The sequence below is a fragment of the Trichechus manatus genome, unplaced genomic scaffold (assembly GCF_000243295.1).
Source record: "Trichechus manatus latirostris isolate Lorelei unplaced genomic scaffold, TriManLat1.0 scaffold00110, whole genome shotgun sequence".
Classification (NCBI taxonomy): Eukaryota; Metazoa; Chordata; class Mammalia; order Sirenia; family Trichechidae; genus Trichechus; species Trichechus manatus.
In genome coordinates this window covers 3733799-3752782 of record NW_004444046.1, presented here as the reverse complement: position 1 = coordinate 3752782, position 18984 = coordinate 3733799, and the positions used below count along the sequence as shown (strand labels likewise).

General features: G+C 35.3%; 1 protein-coding gene across 6 annotated transcripts in view; it reads left to right on the top strand.

Moving 5' to 3' along the window:
• Positions 1-18984, top strand: part of MECOM (MDS1 and EVI1 complex locus) — a 617334-nt gene that overhangs the window by 554063 nt on the left and 44287 nt on the right. For 5 of the 6 annotated variants that reach the window (XM_004383442.2, XM_012557583.1, XM_004383439.2 and 2 more), the window contains 3 exons: positions 1454-1588; positions 13926-14028; positions 17500-17716. In XM_004383442.2, coding sequence (XP_004383499.1) covers positions 13980-14028; positions 17500-17716 — 266 coding nt within the window. In that variant the 5' untranslated portion in view covers positions 1454-1588; positions 13926-13979. Of the gene's footprint in view, positions 1-223; positions 287-1453; positions 1589-13925; positions 14029-17499; positions 17717-18984 lie in introns of all 6 variants that reach the window. The other variant, XM_004383438.3, reaches the window with a different exon arrangement.

Here is an 18984-nt window from a genome sequence, read left to right as displayed (position 1 = left end):
GAACTTGTTAAAAATCTGTTCTTTGCAGTAGAGAAGGTATTTGAGGGTGGACTTTTTTTGTTATTGTTGTTAGTGTGAAGAGGGGTCCTTGAAAAAGAAGGCTTTGATTGTGTGTTTGTGTTGTGTATGTATGTAGCAATTACTATTCCTATTTTCTGTTTAGATTTTTCTTTTTTAAAATTATGGGACTACTCTCTGCGCTTTAATTGCCTCATGGCCAAAGGCTTATTCATAGAGCCTCTTGACTCGTGCCCTCAGAGCACTGGAGTTCTTCTTGAAGTTTGTGGTGAGTTAATGACTTGAATCCGCAACTGGATGATTGCATGGATTCTATGCAAAATTGCTTTTGGTCTGTATACCCAAGATTTTAGTTTTAACTTTTATACAGGTTTAGATACAGTAGAGTTCTCTAGGGGCTACTTAATTCATTAATTTTTGTTCTAGACTGTATTGTTTAGTCTTTGATTGGAAACTTCCTCAAGTTTGCATTAACAGATTGATGTAAAATTACCAGCCTTTCTAGTTGTTCACCATCAGGACAACAACTCTACAACTTTTCATATGTTTAAGGCATTATTGCTGCTAGTGAATCAAAATAGCTTGGTGTAAGTCCGCAAAACCTTAGAAATGGACGTTTTCCACTTCAGTTTTTGTTTAATAGGTGTACTAAGTGAAGGGTAGGCCAAATGTAAAATCTCCTGAGAAATAACAATACACATCCATATATAATGACTGTTAATTTATTGCAGTATTCTTACATGTTTTTTACTTGTTCAAAAGCAGTTTCATTTTGCTTACTAAACGTAAAATTGAAATTTGCATTGGTATGTGTTAGCTAAGTCATTAACTTGCCATACGTTGCCTGAGTGTTTACCAGTCGTTTATTTTCATATGTTTTCCTTTAGTTTGGGCAGAAGCATCCACTAGACAAATCTTATTATCTCTTTCAGTTAAGGGTATGATTTGTTTCATGGTGGTGAAATATAAACTATGGAGAGAATATTTATATTAAAATTTTTCAATTGAATTAATTTAAGGTGAAAATATACATTTATATTGTGAAACTATCTGAGCCTAAAATATTGACTATTTATTTTAGAAGTATGTTAATATGTGCTGCTCCATGTTTTTTTCTGTAAATATTACATTGGATAAAATTATTAAGCTATGCATAACATTCATGCATAACAAGAAAACAAGCTTTATTGAAACCAATTCATCTGTTTTAGTAATAATTTAAAATTGCTTTGTTTCTTTAAAAAAAAAATACATTGTCATTTCTAAGATAACTTACTATTATTCCTCCTTTGTTAATATGCATGCTGTCTGGCTTTTTTTTCTTTTAAGGATTCAAAGGCAGAATATACATTTGAATGAAACATTTTCAAGCAGTTAACCATTTTAATGAATGGACCATTATGTAAATTGATTGTTCTCATATTCTTCCTTTCAGATCTTAGATGAGTTTTGCAATGTGAAGTTCTACATAGATGCCAGTCAACCAGATGTAGGAAGCTGGCTCAAGTACATCAGGTTCGCTGGCTGTTATGATCAGCACAACCTCGTTGCATGCCAGATAAATGATCAGGTATGTTGTAAAGATTTTCTTGCCTTTCTCTGAGAGCACTAAAGTATCAGTGAAGCCTGAAGAATAAAAATAACAGTGAGCCGCAGGAGACCCTTGTGGCCTGTTTGTTGATATGGGAAAGGTAATGGACAAATATAAGTAAGATGCAGAATAACGTCATTTTCAGGACTCCTTTCTTTCAGTACTACTTTCTTTGAGTAATTTATTCACTTTGTACTAGCATCCTTCATAAATACTTTAGTTTTCTGAGTGTGATTGAATGAGTTAAAAAATGAGTACTTACCTATTGCTTGCTGTTCGTCACAATTTTCTTTTTACCGTCATAATGTGGAGGCACTGGTAGAAAGTACTGAGTAATCAAGAACAGTTAGTGAATTTATGCAGAAATTGAAAGTGATACACTTCAACTTTTACATAGTCTTAACGTAAAATAGTAAGTAGATATATATGTATGACATAGGTGCAGATTTACCTGCTTATGCCTTTTTTATTGTTTTGCATAATTTTACAAAAATGAGGAACACTTATTTTTAGCATAATCAAAATGCTCAATTTCTTGGAATATGTAAAAAAGTTAAAAAACAGCACTGTGGATATTGCTTTGTGACATTGTGGAGGACCAGGTGAGGTTGACTTTACTAACAATAACTATGATATAAAGATCATGAAAATATCATGAAACGTATTTTGCGCTCAATCAAGTTATAGGTTATGAATCTTGTAACTTAGTATGACAATACCTGAAACAACACAAAGTTCAGGCAGTTAATCTTTGTTTGATTAACATCATTAGGCTGAAATTTAATTATGTGATCATTATTTATTTCTTTTAACCCAATGGTTACCTAAATCAAATGTGTTTCAAAGACCATACTGAAATGGTTGCTTGGAAAATCTACTATGAAAATCATCACTAAAAAAAAAAAAAAAAGTTTAAATTAGATGTTTCCAATTGAAAACTGTTAAGTAACGCTAGTGTCATATGGTCTTCGACTCTATTTCAATCATCGTTACGAGATTATTCTTTGGCATTTTACCAGCTACCAGATAATGTTTGCTGGCTAACCTGTATAAGAGGCAGTAAATTGTAAAATTCGGTTTAAATGGGAACCATTTAAAAATCTTCAATATATATCAAAATAATAAACAAGTCAATTGTTTTTTCCCTTTGCCTTATGAAAACAAGAGGCACTATTGACAAAGGAAAACATTATTAAATTAGCTATTGATTGTGAGCAGAAATTTTCCCAAGTCCCTCATGTGAGTTACTGTCATCATCAACAACAAGCATTTTTTGAGCACTTGCTATTTGTAGATGTGGGAAATACATAGGTGTTACAAGTGAGGGAATTCATGTTATGTTTCCTAAATCAGGAACTGAAGGATCTCAAAAGGCAGCTTTCAGATGAAATAATATAATTACAGCATAATAACTTTTTGCTATCCATATTTACTGACAATAAAAGGTATTCCCTTAGATAGATACAGTGAAAGGATGATTTAAGCATGGGATCGGTAGCCAACATATGTCTCACTTAACATTTATGTATCTAATACTTTATAATAAATAACTGTTGTCATTGGGATTCCTGATTGCATTACAAAAGGGAAACTATTTTTGCTGTTCCTAACTATGAATTACATTGTTTATTAGAGTAGACATTTATAATTATACCATGGTTACATCTGAAATAGACATTGTAAAATGCATTGTTTTCCAAAGAAAACATGCTGGTTCATTCCTTAATGAATAGCATGTTTACTTATTTTATCTGTAGAATCAGGCAAAATAGTTAATCAGAAAAACACTTAAGGCCAATATTAGGCACATACCTATCATTTCTGTAAGTACTCATTTTAAACTTATGTGTTATGCTGGCAGAAATCTAAGATGGTAACAGAGTGCATATCAAATGACATAATTGTGAAATTGACATTACATGGTTAAGTAAGTTCACCCATAAACGACAAGAGAAGGCAAAGTCAGAGGTAAAAGTCACATTTGGGTGATAAGAATGTATGCATAAAATCACACTAAGCCCAGCAGACAAGACAAAGGAGAACACATACCCAAGTAGTGTCTGCATGTATTATAAACATATACCTATATAAACCCATATGCATATTTCTAAAAGCCAATTAAGACTAGCAATTCTAGACAGCTTTGAAATGTCAATGTTGGACTAGGTACAATGATAAAAGAGCTGGCTAAAGAGATTCTCTGGGTCTGTTGTTTCATTCTCTTTTCCATGAGGAATAGAAGCTGCCAATGGTGAAATAAGTACAACTCATCACATAATGAACATACCATTGTGGGAGATATTACTTAATAACCAGACAAAAAGAGAGGCCCTGGATCAGGTGTAATTATTAAACATTAACGACTTCAACTCACCTGTACAACACAAAAAGTCAATGTAGCAGGCTACAAGAAATTGTAAAAAGTGTTTCTCTCTGCTCTGATTCTTAGATTAAACTCAACTTTAGAAAATGAATTTCAATAACAGTGCAGGTGTAAATCCTAGCCAATAAAAACAAAGAATTTCAGATGAATCTCTCAAGTACAATCTAATCATTATAATAATTAGGACATCTAACAGAGAAGGGAAAGGATTACTAAAAAATAAAACAAAACAACACACAAAAAACGCAACAAGAGTGTATATTACAATTTGAACTTGCAAACATATATTTTAAAATTCTGATGTTCAAGATCAAGTTTAATCAATTTGGATCAGTTTTTAAAATGATATGGAGATCTTTGAAAGAGAATAAGTGCTTGTTAAGATGATAAACAGTTTGATAATAGCAAGGCAGAGTCAAAACATGTATGCTGGATAAAAACTAATAATGATTTATTTGGTGGGGGAGAAGTATTTAGAAATAGCATGGTTTTCAGTTTTCAAATAAAGTTGATGAAGTCTATAATCTCCTCTTTTGTATTGTAAACATAAAGGCCACTCAACATTTGCCTAATACATTTCTGCAGTATTTTACTTGAGGGGATTTTTCTGAACTTAAATTTTCCAATGGACTTCTAAGACGTATTTTAGTTTTTTTTTCTTTCCTTTCAGACCAGAACAAGCTTTGTGGCAGCTTTCTTGACAATACTGCCTAGAAAAATTTGAGTTATTGTTTTTAGACATCCTTTTCATTTGTTTTTTTTTTTTTTTCAGAATTATTACACTGATATTTTTGGAGATAGAAATTCTGAAAACACTGGATCACTCACACCTAAACCATAATTTCTGAGTTGCTGCGGCTTCTGACTGATATCCTTATTCCCCTCTGAAAATATTGTATTAACCGTAGTAATTTATCTTTATAAAAGAAGGCCACACCAAAGACACTAGTAAATTAAGACCACAATCACACTCAAGTGATAAAATAGTAGAGCCATGAAAAACACCCAAGGCTCTTTATCCTTAATGTCCTAATTATTATTTTTTCCCCCTTCTTCCTTTAAGAGTCTATACAGTGCCACATAGTTATAGTGCTCGGGCACAGTGACATTTTACTGAACCCAAACAGTGCTTAAATATTTTTACATTTTAACAATCTCAAGTTGTCCCTGGTTACTTTCAAGAACAAAAGCTGGCACTGAGAGGTAGAGCAGGGCAGGAGGAAAGCAAAGAGTTAGATGACCAAAGCCCCTTCCAGGCCAGATCGCTAAGAGGACCAGATACTAAGAGGAAGCATAAAAATGGTTTATTAACTATTCAGAGCTTTCATTGGCATCTAGAAATACCCATGTGTTTAATGTCAAGTAGACCAAACATCTAAATGATTTGCTGAGGTTTTTTAATTTTATTATTGTTATTTAGTCTGGATATTTTGATGTCCTTTCCTTTGAATCTTGTAGACGTCTTACAAAACATTTTGATTGGTAGAGATAGCACGTTGCTTTAGATTTGGTCTCACTCTGCTCCCACCTTTCCCTCCTTCCTTGGATTAGTCTCCTCTTAACCCCATACTTCTGTACCCTTCAACTAGGTCAAAGGCAAGAATCCACCTCAAACAATGCCAGTTCTCGTCTTTGACTGTGCTCACAAGTTGTGTTTCGGTCTCTAGACACAATAGTTTTCCTTTAATACTTCTTCATGGTGAAACTATATTGGTAGTAATCAGACAGGCCCCTTAGGTACAATTCATGTAAGTTGATTATTTAGACTTAAGCAATACCTGTCTTTCCGCTCATAGTTTCTAAGCATGTGCTTTGGAGTAACCCTTTATATATGTATGTGTATGTATTCTGCATCATAGGAAGGAACATGATTTCATTCAAACTCCTGTCCTGCCCTAACATGGTCTACAAGTGGAGTAAAGTTCTCAGAAACTCAAGACATTATTAATCTTGTCATTTACACAAGGTGATAAGTCCTTTTATTTTTAAACAGGCCCTTGACAGCTGGTATTTAGTAAGGAGAATAAGAGAAGTCTGCTGTTCACTCTGAATAAAAAGAAATTTGTCGATAAGAGATTATCTAGTACCTGATGTATATTTTGAAGAAATAAAGTCTAGAAGAATGAGTGCCCCTCAGAGAATACAAAAATCAAAATTCTCTTAGGGTATTCTGACAGCTCCCTTGTGGTTAATGAGCGGCAGCAAGATTCTAGTGTTTTCAGTTGGAACAGGCATTGTTCTCGTTTGTGATTTACCTTATAAAGTTTTAACTGCTTCCAGGACGATCATAGCTGAGTTGGCATACCCTCTTTCCCTCTCCTTAAGTCCACGTCAATGGTTCTATCAGACTGCTGCAACACTAGAACACTATTATTATTGCAAGCTTATTGTGGGCTCAATTATCAAGTTATTTTCCTTGGCTTTTTACTGGGAAAAATAATCTGCACCATTCAATTAATACAATTTGTGCAAAAAAGCAGGGCTGATCAGTCATATACAAAGCAAAATGTAATTTTTAGCCTCTTTCCACTTTTTAAAGATGTTTGCGTCTACTGTCAGGTAATTTGTTAATTTCCTCTTTACAACGATTTCTGTGCACATTTTGTATGACCTCTTTTGATGTTAAAATTATTATTGGCTTTGGCCATTTTCTTTGCTTTGCTTTTAAGTCAAGTTCCACTTTTATACCAAAGTTATGCTCTGCTGTTTTAAGATGAATGCCAGCTGGCAATACCCAGAGACTGGCTTTGTGAACGGTGCCTAAGCCGACTTTGGGGGATGTTGTCTGGCTGATAAGTTACTTCCTTCACCCAAAGATGAAACCATCTCAGACATAGCTTGCCATTTGATATTTGCATGTTGAAACAAATAACATTCCCTCACTCAGAAATTTCTCTCGCTTAATAATACCCAGGACACAACACTGACACAATACTACACATAGTAGCATTTTTATTAAGATAGACCACAAAAGTTGAAAAAGAGGGTGACTTGAAGTATTACGTATACATTTTAAGTGAATTAGTGTTTGCATGTATATAGCATCTTTCAGGAATGTGTCAAAACATCATCTTGTTTGTACATATTCCCACCCATAGTAGAGCTATTTCTGGGATGGCACCAAGAAGGTAGTCATTCAGAATGCATTACAGGCTATCAAGAAGATGAACATGTTGGCCGAAGACGCAAGAAAAGCCTTCAGCCTAGTAAAAAACGTAAAGATGATCTTTAGTTTCCTCATCATACAATGATGGAACTATTCATGAACACTCTAAATTCTTTCATAGGATCAGACAAAATGGCCACATCAAAGACAGGTGGCTGTTGTATACACCTGGCAATTACATTTAGAATAGTCAGGGAAAATATGTCTTGAAGGCTCTGTAGAGGCAGCCTTAGAGGTTATTCAAGGAGACAACTTGCAAGGAAGGCTTCCAGGCTGGGTAGGCTGCGGGTATAATAATAAGCGGATCTTTATCACTTGCTCTGTTTATGCAAAATGGAACCAACAGTCAATTCTCTCTGTTTTGTTTCATCCAATAAATTATACTTAGTTTTCTCTCCAGCTTATTAACAAAGAGATAAAAATATGGGGGAGAAAAAAAAATCTCCTCAAAAGATTTCTTCGTCCTGAATGGACTAATATACTATCAATGGATACATACTTTCATTTTGGAAGTGGATATAGCAAGACAGTATCCGATCTTTCTCAGTTAATTTTTTCTTTTTTTAGAGTGTAACCCTAAAGACAGTAAGGATACCTTCCTTTTGGAGAAATTGAGGAAACTAAGAATGATTTTCTTTGGCAAATGTTTGTTCCAACAAAGCTTCTATTACGTTGGACAGAAATCTTTACTTTCTGTCATCAACCTCTCAGTCTTCTGAAGATGCTTCTTGTTACCCCTTACTAATGAGGCACAGAATGTATAATCGGGTCCTTCTTCCAGAGGAGAAAACGTGACATCACTCCTGCACTCCTGAGTTGAGGTGTCCCACATTGCTATGGATAGACTAGGGGTCCAGACCACGTTTCCTAAAGCCATCACACATGCGCACAATGTATCTGTGGTCTTCATGTTACCTCTCTGAAGCACCAAGGCTGACAGATGTGTTCATATCAAATGTTGACTTTGTTCAGATATGTAAACTGTCATATCCCCTCCCACCCATCCCCCAAATGGTAAAGTTCCATTCAGCTTTTCCTAATCTTCTGAGTGGTAAATTGAATGAAGCTACAGTAAATAAAGCCTTCAGGCCAAATGTTGGGAGCTGGAAGAGGAAAAAATCAACTGTCAACTTCAAAGTGAAAAGACAGCCATAGTCTGAAAAAGTTGTCTCTCAGTACAGATTTTGCAAGGGAGTACATTTCTCTATTATTTCAATTATTACAACTTCCTGAATAGGTTGAAGGTCATCCATAATTCACACTTCTGTCATTTTTAGACACGCCAAATGTCGTCTATTAAGCATAAATAAAACTTCCAGTGCTTGAACAGGAAAAATAAATGGGAATTAATAACAATGAGGCCTTGTTCATCCCTTTAAAGGAAAATGATGTGTTTTCTTTCTTGTTTCCCCCTTGTGCTCTGAATTTTTCTTCTGTCTCAGTAGTACAAACATAATACTTTAAATCGATCCAAGCATAGCAAGCTAGACAGCAGGCTAGTCTGACAGACTGTGGATTTTTTCTCTTTTGTAGGATAATAAACAATATGATGATGGTAATAATGTATATGTTATTACCACGTATAAGTACAAATGGTAACATCATCAGTTTGAGGGGGAATTAGGTTGAACGCAAGCCCTGACGGTACAAAACAGAGTTAGTCTGAAAGTTTTTTATGGACTATTAACTTTCCTATCAGAAGCTTGTGAGTGCTCATGCCCTCTTTAGTGGCTGTCCTCTTGCACTGAAATAACCAAAGAAAATGAATGTTTAATGGTATATGATTTATCATAAATACATATATGTGTGTATATAATATATAAATTAAATATACTATATAGTACAAATATAACATGTAATTATATATAACATATATAATTGGAATAAATCATACCATTAATCACTTAGATTGTATATATAAAAATACGATTACTAATATTTTATGCAAATTTTAAATCTCCCAAAAAAGTATACTTGGCACATTTATGTGTCACATATAAAACCTATATCTATATATTTACATATTTATATATAACATTGTATGAAAATATACCTTTTTGGAGTGTAAAATTTGCTAAATCGAATCCATAACACCCCTGCCTTTTATCCATAGCTTGCCCTTGTGACTGTTAACTGAATGGATATCCTTTTGGCATTTGGAACTGGTTTCAGATTTTGATTAAAATAAATTAAGTGTAATAATTATGCCTAGAGTATTTAATTCCTATGTACATGTATAATATTTTATTTATGTCTTAAATTGTGAATTTCTCCATTGGTAAAAGTGGAGATTTTTAGGATTTCTACTCTAATTTTCAACAATCTGAATAATTTAGAATTAAAAAAAAAGTATAATCAGAAATTTCAGCAGTATGCCATTTTAACAAATTAAAAAAATAGAAGAATAGGAAATGAGATCTGTTATTAATACTTTTACTATAAGTAATTAACTATAAATTGACGTATTGACATATTCAGAGATCCAAATGTAATATCCATAGTTAAAAAAATAGAAATAAAGCTTTCTAGAAAAATAAAAAGATGCTAGGCAAATGAAATATTTTATATGATAAAGTAAAAAGACTATCTCAGCTTTTCAGTTTCCAGTCTATGGAGAGCTAGGTCATATTTATAACCTGTTGTGTCTGTGGATTTTGGTATTAGCTACCAAATAGAAACTCCTAGACGTGTTAACACAGTTTTAAAATATTTATCATGGCTTTTTTTTTAAATGGAAGTTCCATCTAACCGTATTTTCTTGTAATACAAGGTCCCATTCCTCTTCTCTTTCTCCTTATATTGGGAGGAATTAAAAGCTTTTTTTTCTTTTAATAGAGCATTACATTTTGAGAGAGACACAGCGAAAGAATACATCAGCCCTTTTGTATCAATTCAAACATTTTCTAAGTGTTTATGACTTTTGAGGATTTCGTTATATACTTGAATTGAATTCATCACAAAATCTCAGATCCAGGACATTTTTATTTTGGATCCAGATAACTTTTTCCATAAAACCCCCTGATGGGAGAAGAGAGCTATTAACTCTCTTACGGTATTTAACAGAGTAATTGACTCCCTTCCGTTTTTCTCCAACATAAAAACCAGAGAGATTCTGTTAGTAATATTTCTGCTTCTGGTACATAACTCAGATGACATATAATTCATACAACTGCAATATAGCTAAGATTTTGAGAATACACTGATTTTAAGGACATCATGACTATATTTTTTTCTAAGTATGGTCATGTCCACTTATACAAATCCGTGAGAAAAATCTATATCAATTACTTTTTTATCATAATTTTATTTCTTGAAAGACCTATTTTATAAAAACATAGATATGATATCTTACTTTCTGAAAGACTTGATTCCTCCAAGATTATGTTCTATTATTCCCCAGGTAATTGTCATTTTATTTTGGTTTAGGCTAGTCGTCTCGCTTCTCAAATGCCTCCTGGTGTATTACTGTTATCTCTAGAAAGTGAGCTAGATTTATGTGTAGACATCTCTGGATTTAAGTATTCAAATTATACTTTTGGACCATTGTAATTATGGGGGAAAACCCTGATTTTACGCAAGTCTCTCTAAGGTCCTAAGAGATGAGATATAATGAAGGTCACAGGAGGCAGCAACACCTTGACAAAAGGACTAGATTTGTAAGGATGTGGCAGATGAGACTTCAAGGCACATTGTTATTGCTATATGGGGAAGCATGCCCAGAATCTGCCCTCATCATGTCTGGCACTTGCCAGTTCTTTTCAAACCTCAGTTTCGTGAGCGCCATAAAAACTCACTTAAAATCGAAAAGTACACCCTGAAGTTAAAACCCACTCTGCTTTGCCTTGCCTCTCGTGGCCAGGAATGTCACCTTTTACCTCCAGTAAATAAAGCCAGCATCAACACTCTTCCATGTCTTTTATTTTTTATGCACTCAATATTCTTTACATGACAATCTGGGCACTTAAAGGGAAATTACAGTAGTGATCTATGTCCTGGTAAAGAGAATTGTCTTTATAATATATAGTTACATTATAGTCATCATTTGCTTTTGTTTCTTGGACTGTTCACATTGGATTGAGTAAATCTAAAATAGGATTAAAGGAGACATGCTTAATAGTGGGCTACAAAAAAATAATGATATCATAATACTTTCTTAAAATGACCTGGCATGTATGTCAAAGCAGCATTCCCCAACAGAGACAATTGTCCTGCCTTTTACTGTCTTGCAGGGCATTGTCTCTTTAACCTCACTATTTCCGAGAAGCCACCAAAAAGTTCTAATATGCCACAATTCAAATGTCAACATGTTGTTGGAAAGGAAGCTAATAAGTTAAACCTTTGAGAGATGCCAAAAAAGAGGTGATTCAAGCTGTTGAGAGAAGTCCATTGTTTTCTAAGGGGAACTAGAAGTCCAGAATGAAACAGGGTACTTATAAGCATTTTACTGGAAGATTTTGGGGGGGAAAGCAAACACACACGTGATATTTTAATATATATATATATATTTAAAATCAGGTAACTTTTGAGCAGAAATATTCCTCTAGGTGTATTTCTTAAGAAGGGAAAATGCAAACGTTAGATGTGAAAGATACAAACTGCAGATTTACTTTGTTTTATGGTAACAGCATGTAACAAGGAGTATTTTTCCTAAGGTAGTCTAGATTCTATCTATGGATCATTATAAAGAATCTTAGGTTATATTATAACATATTACAGTAGTATTTTATGTTTGGCATTATTTTCTATAAACCAACTTCAGGTAGTTAAACTACTCTTGAATTAAAAACAATTATTTTGTTTCAACAGAAAAAAATACTGAGGAGAAAATACTCATTAAATTATGTTTTGAATTTAGCCAATTTGCGTTCTGATCGTTTTGTAGAAAAATAAACAATTGGACTTTAGAGCCACCTACTGGAATAAAGAAGCACGTACTTACATTTGATGTCCTCAGCTTTTCAAAACATAAACAAATAGATAAATACAATTAAAGTTCTATGCATTTCTGTTGTTCTTACAAGACAAATTTTAGTAGGATACCCAGAAATAATAGTCATTAAATTTTCTTAGTTTGAGACATCAAATGGTTTTTCAAGACACCGTAGTGATAGCAATATCTTCTAAGACTATATTCTTTCCGTTTCTTAGTAAGGTGCACCAGTTTCTAATTCCTCCCCCTGACCCCCTTGGATTAAGACTGAGCAATGCTTTCTGTTTTGGGTGGCGGTGATGTTTTATTCTGCCTCGCCTAGATATTTAGAATCTGAGTGGCTCACTAACACTGAAATTCTGTTTATGGATCTCCTCAGAAAGGGCAAGGAGAGAAAAGACGCTTCATTGGTGATGTTGTAGAGAGAGAAGAGGCTACAAGGCAAAGGATGAATCTCATTCTCAGAGGGATGAGGGATTTTGCAAAGATATTTTGGCAGGATGTAATCAGTACAACTTTGTTCTTCTATGACCTCTAAACTCTTTGCCCTCCAGTCGATTTTGATTCATAGTGACCCTATAGGACAGTGTAAAACTGCCCCATAGGGTTTCCAAGGAGCGGTTGGTGGATTCGAAATGTTGACCTTTTGGTTAGCAGCCGTAGCACTTAACCAGTGTGCCACAAGGGCTCCTCTGTAGTGAAATTGTTGTTTGATAAATAATCTTAGAAAAGAAATTAGAAGCTCAGAATATTTTTTATGTTAAAATGGAAAACATCTTAAAGATTTTCTTGCTTAAATGCTTTTATAAATTTTAAAAAACAAAACTAAGCTAAAGCCTAGACAAATAAATTAGGCAATGACTTGCCTAAGGTCACATGGCTGGTTAAGGAAAAGGTAGGTAGGTAGCTTTTGGAAATTCCAGGTAAGGTTCTTTCCCCACATGCCCCACGGCTTTTCAGTCTGTCATTACAGATTGATTAAATCCTTCCTCTCCTCAGCACTTGCTAGAAAGCAATGGAAATCACCACCACCACAGTCACAGCACCACTACCACACAGCTAAATGAACCAATGAAAGGCATAAAACCTGCTTTCAAAGAATCAGAATCAGGAGCTGGGGCCTCAGGCCAGGTCCTGGGTGGGGGAAGCACCACCTTTGACTGGTGAGCGCAATTAAGTTTTTAAAATCAAAGTATTCTGAGCTCACGTTCTCTGCAGACCTTGCTGTCATGATTCCTTGTCACGTCCTGCCAAACTATTACCTTAAAGACAATTGATGCAGTGGATCTCACTGAATAGTATACGTGAAAAACGTTGAATTGGCAAATGTTGTGTTACCTACATTTTTACCAAAAACAAAACCAAACATGGTTGATAAGCAGCCACCTTTGAGAACATGTTCAAGGCAGGCAATTGAGCCCCACCAGCCTTAGCTAGGCTACTACTGGATAATGCAAGACAGGATTCAATGCCATGATGTGTGTGGCTTCCTAGAGTGCTTTGAGGAGTTCCCAGAAGCGAGAGTTCTTTGTTAAACATTGCACATGGTATGTGTGACACAGCAAGCCTTGCATTAAGAAAATTTGATTGGTGAAGTAAGATTCAGAAAAGATTTGTGAATTGGCATGAGAATCGCAGATTTCCATTTGTCACCACAGAGCTCATTTGCAGTATCTGTAACAGGAAGTCACACTTCTTTTGATAACAATAAAAATAAAAAGGAGTATGTTTGTTGAAGTATGAGAAAATGTGCAGATATCTTAGTGTATATCTTGCCCTTTCTTAATATTCACTTCTTTCTCTCCCCCCTCCCCCCGCCTGTCTTTGTCTTCTGAAGATATTCTATAGAGTAGTCACAGACATTGCGCCAGGAGAGGAGCTCCTACTGTTCATGAAGAGTGAAGACTATCCCCATGAAACTATGGCCCCGGATATCCACGGTTAGTACCGCTCCCACGACTACCCTCGTCGCCCTGTTTTGGACACTGAAGTAGCATCTGATGGGTCCATCCCACTGTACGCTTGTTTGTTTCCCAGCTATTCAGTGTCAGTTTTAACAAACTCCTTCTCTTGGAGTGGCGTTTTCTTGGTTTGACATCTGGCTAACGTTCCAGTGAAGCTAAAGTAAGTAGAGGGCTTCTCTGAAGTGAAGGTCAAGGGATTTTCTGAATATTTGGACTGGGAGAGTTATAGAGGGACCATCACGTGGTTAAACCTTTTGCCAATGCCTTAGATGGTGGTTAGAACCCTCTCACTGCATGGAAGTCATTCTAAGGAGCTTGATGAACAATCTAGCGGATGTTTCTTCCATCTAATACTCTGTTACTGGGAGAAGTGTTCCAAACTGAATACAGTCCCAGCCAAGCATGACCTTTGTGAGGGAGGGAGGTGGATTGATTGGGAGAGAAGCAACAATGAAGGAATTTTAGAGTCAGAGCAATTTTTGTTTGCCAAAGGCCTATTCTAAATCAAAAGAAGGGGGCATCAAAAGAATTTTAAATGCTATTAATACATGTTCAGGGCAGATTAAGAGAAGACTCTACTTGTATTAGTTTGTATCTTTGGGGTAATAATTTAATATTTTTTTCTTCTATTTTTCTCTCTTAATAGAATGTGATTTGGTTCAACATATTCTAGTGGTGTCTTTAGAGTATTTTGCATTTAGAAGGACTAGGAAGGGTTACCCATCCTAACTTACCAGAGAAGAAGGAATTCCTCCACTGCCTTCCTCCAGCATTCCTGATAGGAAGGCCTTCAGCCTCTGCTTCTATACCTCCTGTGAAGGAAGCTATCACTGTTGGCTAGGATTTTACTTGAACATTTTTTCCTTTAGCTTAACTGAATTCTGCCTATTTGTAGGTTGTACCAAATAGATTTAAGGGGGGTTTTTGGTACCTGTTTTCATTTTAGAAACTCTGACAGACACACATGCCTTTAGAAACCAGAGTTGTCTATCAGCCTGGTAGAGTCTGAGTCTGAATGAGGAGTGTGGTCTGATGGGAAAGGACTCTTACCAGCTCTCTTTGGCGGCGAGGGGGGTGATATTTAGATTGAAAAAATGGAACCAGGCTTTCTCTAGTGCAATGCATCATTCATCAGTGAACATTAAATCTGAAAAGTTTTCAAACAATTATTTTTCAAAATACACATTATCAGTTTACTATCCTGAAACAAGATGAAATACAGTGGCTATTCTTTTAGAGCTGCCATGCACACATCAGCTGCCTTTACAAGACCTTTGAACCTCAACCCTTGATTTTTTGCTTTCATTGTATCATATCCATGCATATACTACGTATATATAATGGTATATAATGGCTATAATGTTTAAATGATGGTTTGTGTTTTATACTTCTAGGATTTAACTTTTCCTAGGAAAGAGAAAGTAAAACACATGTATTAACACATCTACGATATGCTAGATATTAGTGTCCATATACTGTCTCATTTAATCTTTCACATATAGATTAAACCTGAAAGAAAAGAATTATATCCATTTTACAGATGGGGAAACTGAGGCTAAAAGGCTAAATAAATTGGCCAAGACCACATGACTAGTAAGTGACGTATTAGGTGGCCTGGAGGTTCTGTTTGTGTTTAAGCTGCTGGGTGAGAACCTATGTATAGATGTTAAATGTGTGAACTGTGTTGCAGACTGTAGGAAATGTTTCTGGTACCTAGTTAATGTTATTGAGAATCCTGTCTTTAGTGCCGAGGTGAGTTTTTATTTTAAAATACTTACCTTTTCCTTAACCCTCTATATCTAAAGTAGACAAACCCTATGAATGTTATTCTTAATTTCTTTATCTTTCTGGCCCCACTGATACTGGTTTAGTTTAAACTAAACCAGTATCATGTACGGGTTAAGCAGCAGCCTCCCATTTGGCCTCTCTGCTTGGCTTCACACACTTGCAGTCGGAGGATATTCTTCTAAACAGCAAGTCTGACTATCTCTTGCTTTCGAACTTTCAGTGGCTTTCTGTTCTCGTCTTATTGCGAACCTAAAAAGCCCCTAGTAATCTGCCACCCGGTCTAATTTCATTTCCCACTTCTCCCTTATATGACTGTATAAACTTGTTCATATTTTTCTACATCTTTACACTTCCAAGATCTTGCCTTGTTCTTCCTTGCCTTCATCATTGGTACATGCTATTCCTGCTGCCTGAAATGTCCGTCGTCATTCCACTGCTCTACCTGGCTTATTGCGCTCACTGCAAAACCTTTTCTGAACCTCCCTCCCCAAAATGAGATGGATTAGGCCTGTTCCTCTGGGCTGCCTTAGGTCCTATGCATACATCTGTCATATATCATTCTGTTTGTTCACATGTGTATCTCCTTGTCTATAAGTTTCATATATATTCATTCCCTAGCATAATGCCTACGTTCGTAGGTGACTAAAATACTCCCTCAAAAACATTGAGTCAGTTGATGAACAACTGAAGAGTAACTTCTTCCTTGACTATAGGCTTATAAAATAGGAATTATGTGCCATGCTGTTTGCCTTGGATATTTTCAGCGTCTTGCGTCTTCAAGACTTCTGCATCTGTGTCATTGTGATTTGTGCATCGTGTGGTCTCATGAACCCCTGGGGCTAAAAGCTATTCAGATGGACAAAATAGAAGCAGAATATCATCACTAGCTGACATGTTATAACTTTGTTATCTCTGGTCCTCACGACTAGCATTTCTTTATCTTACCTATTTAAAGTACAAATTCATGATGTGTTTGCTATTTAACAAAGCTAGGGCACTGACCCTGGGGTAACATAAATTAGCCAAGCAGGTTCTAAAAACATCCTGTGTCCCATGATAAATAATAATGGATTTTAAAGTATTTCCTAATTTACTGATTTTGGCCAGGCTTAAACATGGTTCACATGGAGAAGCATGTTTAACTGTGCCCTCTCAGCAACATGGCATAGTGAGAAGTATATGGGACAGAGACCGGTTCCAATCCTGGCACAACCACTTAGCCCTGTAATCCATGACGGGTTATTTAACTTCTCTGAGACTCAGTTCCCTCATCTAAAAATTGGAAAAAAAATCTGACCTATAATTCCTCATTACAAGTTTTAGGGAATATCAGTAATCCATATACAGTTTTGAGAAAATAGATGATGCTCAGTAGGTGATGGTCATTACTTTTAATATCCTGTGAACCTGGAAGAGTTTAATCTTAAATTTTCATCTGATCAGGAGGCTAGAGTGTAGCCAGAATAATCCCTTGCATTATTTTGCTAGACTCTATCCTGGGTCTTTTACATATTTTTTTTTTAATGTGTACTAAAATTAAGGGGTATAAACGACAACCAAATAATTTATATTATGTCTTCTATAATTCAGTAAGACCTGCTGGTTGGTGGTGGCACTTCCTGACGCCCAATCCTGTTAACACCTGTATTATTTTCACAGAAGAACGACAATATCGCTGTGAGGACTGTGACCAGCTCTTTGAATCTAAAGCTGAACTAGCGGACCACCAGAAGTTCCCATGCAGTACTCCTCACTCAGCATTTTCAATGGTGGAAGAGGAATTTCGACAACAACTCGAAAGCGAGAGTGATCTCCGGGAGATACATGCAATCCAGGAGTGTAAGGAATGTGACCAAGTTTTCCCCGATTTGCAAAGGTTAGAAATGGCATCTTGCACCATCAAACTTGTTTATTTACTCTGCAATAAAATGTTGTTATGCTGAATTTTGAGAATTTATGCAGATGGGAAATTTTGCAACTGCAATGACCCAGGCAAGTGCGCTAGTGACATGTTCAGAAATCATGTTCCCCCATCCCAGAAATTCTCATCTATAAAAATATCTATAGTGAAGTTAGAATTAGTTACTTTGATGCCAGATTAAAAATAATATGTTATATAATTATTTAAGTAATGTTATCAGAAACAGAGAGCCTAATGTTACAGTAAAATCGTGATCATTAGAGAAAACCTTAAGAGTGCTGGAGCAACAATGATGGTCATTAAAGTATTCAAATGCCAAGAAACAGCAACTTCACCTCTAGGAACATTTCAATAGTGATAAAAAAAGCTGACTTTGGTACTCACATAATGAAAAATAAAAGGATCTCTTAGAAGATCACTGTAACCCATGAATTTAATTTTCAGCAATTTATCCGAAGTGTACATATATAGAAGAGTAAGAGAAGCATATTCAGTGATGCAAGTATTGAATTTTCTAAAACGAAAAAAATAAACATGACTCGCTAAATGAAATAATCCTTTAATACTTACTTTTAAAAAAATTAAAATTGTATCTCAGTGATGTATTAACTGTTTGTAGCCTTTTAAATTTAATTCAAGAACATTTTTGATTTCTATTAAAAAAAAAAAAACCCTGTAACCTACGCTTTGCAAACTATATTGATAATTATTGATAATTATGCTGTAAAATGGTCCTTTAAGATCTGAGATATATATAACTAGTTCATGGGTTTTTTGCTTTTTGTTTGTTTCTAGCTAATGGTTTTTGGGTTGGTCAACAAACAATTTTAATGATTGTATTCATTACTATAATCAGAATTTCAAGTGAACATCACATCATTGTGTTTAAATAGGTATAGTAATATAGGAACTGGCCTTACTCAAGTGTGTGAATTCCTCAGTTTGTCTCTGACTCCGGGTCAATCTCAACTTCACCTTTTGTTTCCTCCTTGGTGGCATCTTCTTCCTCCCTCTCCTTTTCTCCTGCATTGATTGCCAGGTATCCTCTTCAGTTGGTTAGGCCTCTTCAGGGAAAAGATTTCATGTCGTGGTCGTTCACTTTTACCCATACATGACTAAAAAGGCAGCAAGTATAACCTTTTCCCAAAGTATGGACCTAGATTTGCAAATTCAGGCCTAATTTAGCTGTTAGAGAGAAAACATTTTAGGCTGTAATAGGACTA